Raw genomic sequence first — 10,236 nt, 5'->3', positions numbered from 1 at the left:
TATTGTACAAGCCCTTCCTTGAATCTTTATTAATTTCTTAAACGCCAGTCAACTCAGACTTTGTTGAATCAAAAAAAGGGGAGAATTTAACCTATAAGAGCAATGCTGGTTTAAATAATTAGGCCTAATTTCCCCTAATTTAACTGCAGTTTACATTAATTTTCTCTCCCTCCACTGTCACAAATGGCTGTTGGTAGGGAGAGTTTGAATGAGACTTCAGGTTAATCCTCAGCAAGACACATCTTATACAAACTTATGTTCAAGCACACAGACACAGACACTTTAAACACACACACACACACACAATATAGGCTATATTGTGTATGCAGCCCACAATTTATATATGCAACCAAAGCCCACACACTGACACATTAAAGCAGCAATTTGGGGATTTTAAAATCAGTTTAAGAGGCATTTACAGGGTCAGAAGTAATTTAAATCCACCTCATTGGAGCTAGGAGGCAGATGGAGGCAGATGGAGACAGATGGAGGCAGATGGAGACAGATGGAGGCAGATGGAGACAGATGGAGGCAAATGGAGACAGGTGGAGGCAAATGGAGACAGGTGGAGGCAGATGGAGACAGATGGAGGCAAATGGAGACAGGTGGAGGCAAATGGAGACAGGTGGAGGCAGATGGAGACAGATGGAGGCAAATGGAGACAGATGGAGGCAAATGGAGACAGGTGGAGGCAAATGGAGACAGGTGGAGGCAAATGGAGACAGGTGGAGGCAAATGGAGACAGGTGGAGGCAGATGGAGGCAAATTGAGACAGGTGGAGGCAGATGGAGACAGATGGAGAAGATGGAGACAGATGGAATGGGATGGAGGCGGATGGAGGCAGATGGAGACAGATGGAGGCAAATGGAGACAGGTGGAGGCAAATGGAGACAGGTGGAGGCAGATGGAGACAGATGGAGAAGATGGAGACAGATGGAGGCAGATGGAGACAGATGGAGGCAAATGGAGACAGGTGGAGGCAAATGGAGACAGGTGGAGGCAGATGGAGACAGATGGAGACGGATGGAGGCGGATGGAGGCAGATGGAGACAGATGGAGGCAGATGGAGACAGATGGAGGCAGATGGAGGCAGATGGAGGTGTGATTCGCATAACTGGATCTGCATGCAAGGCTGCAGATAATTTAGCCATTCAGGCACATGAGCAAACAAAACACACACTGACACATGGACACACACACTGAAACATGGACACACACACACTGCACTGACACACGGACACACACACACATGGACACACACTGCACTGACACACGGACACACACACTGACACATGGACACACACACTGACACACACACACACTGGACACACACAAAACCCTTCGAGCTATAACCTCAAATGCTCACTGATTAAAAGGTAGAGAACTGAAACAGTAAATTATGTGGAAAAAATCTGAAAATGAGATATGCCCACAGTTTGAACTAACTAAACAATAATTACTGTGAGAATCATCTCTGGTTGTAAAAAGGGAGTGGCTAACCTTACAGGCTTACAGTATATTGAGGATCTGTGGTGTCAAAGGACTGTGTCTGTGGCTGTTTCTACATCTCCTATTTAAACTCAACCTTGGATGACTTCTGAATCCACGCTTCGCATTCGCTGCCATCTGGGTTGTTTGTGGGAGACGGAGCTCCCGAGACAATGAGCCCTATATAAACTCCCCCTTCCCATCTCCCGATCCCTGTCTCCCCTCGTTCCCTCCCTCTCTCCCTGTCTCCCCCTTATCCCCTCTCTCCCTCCCTCATCCCTCCCTGTCTCCCCCTTCTCCCCTCGTTCCCTCCCTCATCCCTCCCTGTCTCCCCTTTCTCCCCTCGTTCCTTCCCTCATCCCTCCCTGTCTCCCCTCATTCCTTCCCTCATCCCTCCCTGTCTCCCCCTTCTCCCCTCGTTCCTCCCTCATCCCTCCCTGTCTCCCCCTTCTCCCCTCGTTCCTTCCCTCATCCCTCCCTGTCTCCCCTTTCTACCCTCGTTCCCTCCCTCATCCCTCCCTGTCTCCCCTCGTTTCCTCCCCTCATCCCTCCCTGTCTCCCCTTCTCCCCTCGTTCCCTACCTCATCCCTCCCTGTCTTCCCCTGCCACTCCTCCCCTCCCTCCTTTCCTACCCTGCCTCCCAGTGGTGGCAGAGAGAGCACCTGGCTGTCAGGCCGTCTGCTGCTGTCTGTCACGCCACAGTGCTGGCCTGTTACGGGGCACCACCACACCGCCACACTGTACAGCACCGCACTGTGTGCTATCATGGCTTGACCCCGCGCCGCACGCATCCACACTGTCACCCTCACCACACTAACAAGCCCGACTGTACGCCGTGGCAGTCCGACACGCTGCAGCCAATAAGTCTGGGAGAGAAGGACTGGGAAGGAGGGAGGGAGAGGGAGGATAAGAGGGAGAAAGAGAGGGGTGAGGGGGACGGAGATAGATAGATAGATAGATAGATAGATAGATAGATAGATAGATAGATAGATAGATAGATAGATAGGATAGATATCGAAATGGAGGAAGGGAGAGAGGGGATACGTAAATGGAGAAAAGGGAGAAAAGAGGAGACGATAGACAAACAGTGAAAAGGGAGAAGAAGCTGGACTGTAAGAATTGGGGGAGGGCTGCCTGTGAAACCAGCCAGTCTCTCACGCCAGTCACTGACACACAGTGTAACCCTAACACACACACACACACACAGTATTGTACAGCTAACCTTGTGGGGACAGACAATTTAGTCACATTCAAAATCCTTTTTCCCCTTACTCCTAACCCTAATCTTACCCTAACTCTAACCCCAACCCTAACTCCTAACCAAAACCCTCAAATTAACCCAAGCTCCTAACCTTAATCCTTGACATAATTCTACCCTAACACTAATTCTAACCTTAACCCTAAACCCCCTAGAAATAGCATTTGACCTCATGGGGACTAAAAAAATGTCCCCAGTTGGTCAAATTTCTGTTTTTCTACTATTCTTGTGGGGACTTCTGGTCCCATTTTATACACACACACACACACACACTTACAGTTGAAGTTGGAAGTTTACATACACTTAGGTTGGAATCATTAAAACTTGGTTTTCAACCACTCTGAAACGTTTCACTCAAATTAAACAATTTAAAGGCAATGCTACCAAATTTGAATTGAGTGTATGTAAACTTCTGACCCACTGGGAATGTGATGAAAGAAATAAAAGTTGAAATAAATCATTCTCTTTACTATTATTCTGACATTTCACAATCTTAAAATAAAGTGGTGATCCTAACTGACCTAAGACAGGGAATTTTTACTAGGATTACATGTCAGGAATTGTGAAAAACAGAGTTTAAATGTATTTGCTAAGGTGTATGTAAACTTCCGACTTCAACTGTATACACTCTAGCCTTTGAATAAAAGGAGAAAGGATTGTTATTATTAAAGAAACATTGAAACATGTTGAATGCATATGAGATGGTTTGGTTTGCCTTGTGGTCTGGGTATCAGTAGATTGTTATTGTGGAGATGAAGTGGGGGAAAATACTACCTAACGGTTTGCATTTTTGTAATGTAAATATACAGACTTTCTCAGCATTCCTGCAATTTTACAGCAATATGTTCCCAATGTGAGCGTAACATTAATATTAAAACATGTCAGCCGGCCAAAACATATCTCTAAGTCATAGTTAACATGTCATATCATGCATGTCATTGAACAGACATAAAGTACTGTATAAAACCATATCAATGAATCGACTACAAGTTATCGTGTGGATATGGTCATGTGAGATTGTCCGATTTTCACATAGATCTCGAAGATGCCATTATATCACTACATACACCATCAAAAGTCCTGCTGAAATGTTATGTTGTGGTTGTGTAAAGAAGATGAATGTGTTGCCGCGGAAATCTTTTGAACAAGTTAATATAATGGCAGATGGCACTTACTGTACACTCAAACATAGTAGGCATGCTGAGGGGTTAATATTTTGTTATTAGTAACAAAAGTAGTGCACTGAGAATTTACTAGACTTGTATTAGTCGACTGATAAAGCCGTCTGTAGCGCGGGCTAAGGAATCTGCACTCAAATCATACTGTACACTCAAATGAAATACAAACGGAAAATTGTACAAAAAAACATCGCCGGTCGAAAAAAACACCACCGGTCATGCAGACTCACAGTAACTTATTGATGAGTGTCCCATCCCACAAAACAATAATATCAACACAGATAGTAGGAGATGCTGCAGTTGATAAGGCAGTGCAACATCATCACACACACACCCCTCAAACAGAATGCTGGAAGATCCTGCCCAAAAACACAGAATACCCCTATATAATATGTAAATAGATATGTACAGCTGTATTGAAAATGTAGCAATTATTTCCACTTTCATACTTGTAATCAATAAATATAATGTAGCATATAATGTATAAATGTATTTGTTCATATATTTTTTTTTTAAACGTTTTTTTAATTGGGTACTTAATCTGTTGCAACTGGTCCACACAGACATTACTGTACGCTTTTACCAATACATGACAAGCCCTCAACACAGTCTCACAATTGTTGTATCATATTTATGCAAGATTCCCTTTAAGCAGTACATACAGTTGTTGTATTTATGCCCTTTTCTACATACATTGTATTTATGTACAGGTTTGAACAACTCAGTTTGACCATTTCTTTGGACATTTTCTGAAATACTTTGCTGCTATCTCAAACTACTACTAGCTACTGATGTTGTTTATTGAATTACAATGGCATTTGTGACCATATCTAACATTACTACTCTTGTGCTTATTGTGACATACTTTTAATTGATTTACTGAAAACCATGTGAGATGAAGTTTGTACTGTGAAGAGTCAATCTCTCTGTACTTGTATTCTGGCACTTGAATGTCTCCTGGTTGATGGTGTTGTTTTACTAGTTTAGCACCAACCTGTACAGTTCCAGTGCCACCCTGTGAAAAAGTATCCAAAATGTTTAAGTGACATTGCACCAATGTTACCAAGATACTGCTTCACTTTTTGCTACTCAAGGTTATTATCACCCATTGGACTATCATTTCAACTAAACAAACAGAGATGAGGACCATGTTGAGGGAGAGAGGGGAAGTGCAATGCATTCCTTACATTGAAAAGGTCAGAGTTTGGATTCTATCCCAAACCCATTGATAAGTGTGCCCAATTGTATTTCAGATATACCAAGTAGTCATCTTTTTAAACATTTATTACAACAATTGATAACTTAGGCATCATTTACAAACTAGTTTACAGAAGCTGTCAGCTTTGCGTGTCGCCTAAAACAGTGGCCATTATATGAGTGCCATACTATATTGATATGGTAAGATACGGTGTACCTTGGAAATCACTGTAGTGCTATATTCACATTGATATTGTCATTAAATCAGTTTTATATAATGAACAGGATTTTTTTGCACGTCTTTATGTTTCATTTCATGACAAACAGAAGCATACAAATATGATCTATTTGCTTTATCTCTTCACATCTCTTATGTATCACGTTCAATAGCATTGGTACGATAAGTGGTGGTGAATGTAGAACATTGTCTCTGGTTAAAACATTGCAGACAGACAGAATGCACTCTAACAGGATTCTGCTGCAAGGCTTTGAACCCGGTGACACCGCCCAGACACAGACGTGTTGTAATGTCTTAGATCTCCAAGTGAGGGCACCATACACATCCACTGTACCAGTTACTATTCTCTCTCTGAGATTCATGTACCTATCATTTCAGTATATTTACACACACGCACACAGACACACAGACACACACACACACACACACACACACACACACTGAGATGCGAATGAATGCTGGTGGCACATCCTATGGCACCAGAAGTACAGCAGAGTAATCTAACAGCCTTTAGACTTGACCCCTGCACTGCTATGAAACTGACTGGCAGACCAGACGCCCCTGCCACACAATGCATCAATTTAGCTAAGGCAGTGAGCTACATTCCCTATATTATAGACATCAGTTGCCAGTTGTGTGCAAATAAGCATCATATTGATATTGTGTGAGGCAGCACCATATGGTCCTCCCTCCTTCTCCTCCTTCCCTCATGACAGCCGGGTTTAGAGGATTGCATGGGAATTAATCGCAACATAATGAATAAATCCTCAGAGGAATCTGCATTATTCAACAGTGTGGGTTTCAGGGAGGGGATACTGAGGGGTAGACATTTTGTTTAGATGGACGTTATTATATGAGCTATGTTCAAGAGCCTAATTTATGAGCAGCACCACTGTCTTCACACACATGTACGAGCTGCATGAGGAATCCCAAGAGCTTATATCATTTGCTGGAATGCTTTTCACTCAAATCCTTGCTCTGCCATTAAGAGAGCAACACAGGTTGTAGCTTGCATATGATTGGTTAGAGAGGCAAGCTGGTTGGCTGCTGGTGTTCTCTGGTGAGAGGGGAGGAGGATGCTTGTAGCTTTCTCCTCCGAGGGGTTGGAGTGATGGGTAGGGGAGGGGGTGATGCTTGAGGGGTAAGTGAGGGTGAGCGACACAGAGGCTGGTAGAGAGAGAGACAGAGAGAGAGAGAGAGAGAGAGAGAGAGAACGCTTTACCGCAGTATCACTACATTTCTGCATCACTCATCAAAACTCTGCGGCATGCTAACTAGATCTGGGGGAGGGCTGATACCGGGTTTGTGCTGAGTGTAGTGTCAACACCACCGTCGTTTAGTATAGATTGACTGTAATTAGATACAGTAGCACGGAGCCGCCGGATTGTTCATCCTCTTCTTTCAAACAGCTCGTCATTTGTGCGCTCGCTAACGACTTTCTGCACCCTATCTGAGTAAAATATTTCACATCTCACCAAAACGCCTATTACATTAGGTTATAACGCCCGGTAACAGTCCGTGGATTAAACAAATTTAGCAAAATGGCAAAGGATGCTGAGAAGAGCACTTGGAAGGACTTCATATGGAACTCCAGGACCCGAGAATTTTGTGGCAGGACAGGGAGCAGCTGGGGTGAGTCTTCTACTTAGTAATGGTCGCCTGCAGCAATGCAGTACAGATGGCCCCTCTACACCTAACACAGGGATGGGCAACTCCAGGGACCGGAGTGGTGTCACACTTTTTCCCCATCCCTAGCAAACACAGCTGATGAATCTAATTGCATTCTAAACTGAATGTGATTCGTTTTTATTGGAGTCAGGTGTGTTAGCTGGGGCTGGGGCAAAAGTGTGACACCAATCAGGCCCCGGAGGAATGGAGTTGCCCATCCCTGCTCTAACATAATTGCAGGTCCGCAGCACCTTCTAGTTGGCTACAGGTTTCACAATTATGTCATGAGCACCCTTTATTTGTGCTGCTTGAATACTTATGAATGCGTAAAGAGTAAAATAATGTGACCCAGCAGAAATGTAAAATGTGTGCAGCATTCAATGCGCAATTTGAAACCGCTGCCTCACCCGAGCGATCGCTTAATGAGATTGGTCGCTTTCCAGTGCAAGGCGGTGCTGAAATTCAAATGCGGCATTATGTGTGGATTGCCCTTGTGGGAGCGGGCAAAATGTTCCCTGCATTATTCTTTTTCATTTATTAATTTATGCCACTGAGTTTTCCTGCGCAATGCGTCTGGACATAAGGGTGGAGGCAGTGCCAATATTTTTAATGAAATTAATATGCCAGTGCACCACATTTAAATACCATTCTCTGTTGTTGCCTACTTTTTAAAGGCTACAGTAGGCCTCTTTAGATTTAATGGTCTTTACTTAAGCTGTCTTCTGGCGCAGAGCACCCCTTCCTGAGATGTGAGGGCCAGTTGTTACTTCAAATAGCTTCAGAAGTTATTAGCCTGGCCTGTTATTAAAGTTACTTCAATTGGCTTTACCAAACACAAATGTAGTGGGTATTCACTTCAACTATAGGCTATTTGCAATCAGTTACAATTTACATTTTGTTTCAATGAACAATCAAATGTATAAGATTAAAGTTGTATCGTCTGCTTAGTGTCAAGATCAGCACAATAATCTGCACTGACAAGATCTGAAATAAAATAGGTAATGTAGTCTAGCATCCGAGATTTTAAGCGATGACCACAACGTTATAACTTGTGCACTCTTTCAACGCCCTTAATAGCCTGCAACTATTTCAAATCGCTCTTTTCTAATGACATTGAGGCGTTTTAATCTGGGTAAAGCTGAGGGCCACATTCTATTTGTATCACCTACAACCCCCCAGCCCTCTCCTCTCTTAGTGTGAGTAAATCTGTGCAGGATTTAATCCTAATCTAATGACTTCATTGGCTGGCTAGCGGAGTATCAATTGTAGTTGTCAAATCAAACTGTATCAATTTCAGAACATTCCCTTTAATTGATTGTACAGCTAATCAGAATGGTTTCGGATGTAATCTGTCTTTAATGTAAATGCAATGATTTGAGATACACACACACACACACACACACACACACACACACACATACTCACACACATTGCATTTCGCATTTCCACAAGAAACCGTGCCCTTGTTACGATATTGATGAATGGAGAGAAATGTAAGTCCTAGGTCTACTGAGTGGTGTGTTCACTGACTGTAGTTTCCTTTGCAGTAATTCTCCCAGAATGCACTCCTTCATCCAGCTCAGTGTGTCCCATATGCTTTGAGGACTGGTGGCCTGGTTAAGCTGCACCTCTCTAAGGCTTGTTAATTAGGCTATTTCTGTAGTGAGCCAAAACGTTTATAGCCTATACATGGTCCCTGAACTTAGTACATCCTTATTACCTGTCTGCGCCTAAGTGACCCATGTATCCAGGTGCTAGTCTGCATGTATCTGTCTTTTAATCAGCTCTGACCTCCTCCACGGCCCACAGAACAAAGATGGAGACGAACCACACCAATCTTATGCACACAGTACTCTAGCTAGTGTAATGGCTACTTTTCCCACTAATAGTGCACACTGCTTAGATAAGATGGGGTGGAAAACCAGCCCAATCATGGTGGCACTGCTGTTCCTTGTGAAAATGCAAGTGCGTGTGTGTGTGTGTGTGTGTGTGTGTGTGTGTGTGTGTGTGTGTGTGTGTGTGTGTGTGTGTGTGTGTGTGTGTGTTTCACAATTATGGAAATAGTTCTTAGATCCATCGGCAATTTCAAAAGTACATGAATATTAAAACAGCCATATCACATGCATATTCTTTTATCCTTACCACATTTTCCATTCAAAGCCTCGTTTCATAACACAGCTTCAAAACAGTGTCCACCGCGTTTGAACACTAATCAAACAAACAAAAAGAAAAGAGACACCTTTTAAAAGGCATCCATGTTGCCATTGTAGGAGGGAAAGCACAGGATGCTACCGGCCTATTCAGCCCCGCCATTTTGTTCTTTGCTTTCAACTCTCCCGGTGATGGGGGGGATGAAAAGAGAGGCGGAGGAAGAGTGAAAGAGAGAGGGCACGGTGTCCATCATCGGCCGAGGCATGGTGATGAGAGGTCAAGCAGGACAGCCAGTGAACTGGACACCCTCCTGGTGTGGTCAGAGGGAAGCTGACCCTCTCTACACTCCTCTTGAGCCTCTCTCTGGGTTTGCACACAACACCCAGTCTGTCTCCCCACAGGGATGGGTGGTATCTGTGGTTACCATGACGCCCCATAATGTTAGATCAGATAAATAATGTCAGGTTCCCCTCCCTGATGGTAGTCCCTCTCGGCATTGGTTGTACCAGAGCCAGGGCCTGACCCAGGGCCTGTACAGCAGGGTGTGTCCTTCCAACACACTATGTAACACAGCTCCCGCTCCATCCCTATCTCTCTTCACCACATCTCACCCCACCCCACAGGATGCCGCTCTGCTCTCCTCTCTGCTTACGATCCTCTCTATAAGGTTACATATCTACGTAGATCCCCTCACCCTGGGGACTGGCAGACAGACACACTTACACATTCACTCTCACTCACCAAGAAGCTCCAGTGTTTGTAACTTTATCCCATGGAGGAGCTTCCCCTTGCTATTTGGTTATGGATCCCTGTAAGCCTGGCTGTGCTGTGAGGCCCACGGCTCCACACAGCTCTAGGCCTGCTGACAGAGGGAACCCTCATGCTGTTCTTTGACAGGGCCCAGGTGTGGAGCTCCACATTGGGGGCCATCTAGCAGAGACACAGCAGGCCTACACCCCAGGACTGGTCTCAGATGACAATGCTGAGATGGCAGATGGAAGGGAAGGAGGGCTACTGATAGGCTCAGTCAACTCACCTGTTTTATTCATTATAATTTA

General features: G+C 44.2%; 1 protein-coding gene across 2 annotated transcripts in view; it reads left to right on the top strand.

Moving 5' to 3' along the window:
• Nucleotides 1–6,525: 6,525 nt before the first annotated feature.
• The window catches only part of LOC115105626 (sodium/potassium-transporting ATPase subunit beta-2-like), an 11,174-nt gene continuing 7,463 nt past the window's right edge, over nucleotides 6,526–10,236 (top strand). Inside the window, exon 1 of one of the 2 annotated variants that reach the window (XM_065007370.1) lies at nucleotides 6,526–6,991. In XM_065007370.1, the coding sequence (XP_064863442.1) occupies nucleotides 6,901–6,991 (91 nt within the window). In that variant the 5' untranslated portion in view covers nucleotides 6,526–6,900. The remainder of the gene's footprint in view (nucleotides 6,992–10,236) is intronic. The other variant, XM_029627858.2, reaches the window with a different exon arrangement.

Source organism: Oncorhynchus nerka, linkage group LG22 (genome assembly GCF_034236695.1).
Source record: "Oncorhynchus nerka isolate Pitt River linkage group LG22, Oner_Uvic_2.0, whole genome shotgun sequence".
Classification (NCBI taxonomy): domain Eukaryota; kingdom Metazoa; phylum Chordata; class Actinopteri; order Salmoniformes; family Salmonidae; genus Oncorhynchus; species Oncorhynchus nerka.
The sequence above is the reverse complement of the archived record's forward strand: the minus strand, read 5'-3'. Positions and strand labels throughout refer to the sequence as shown.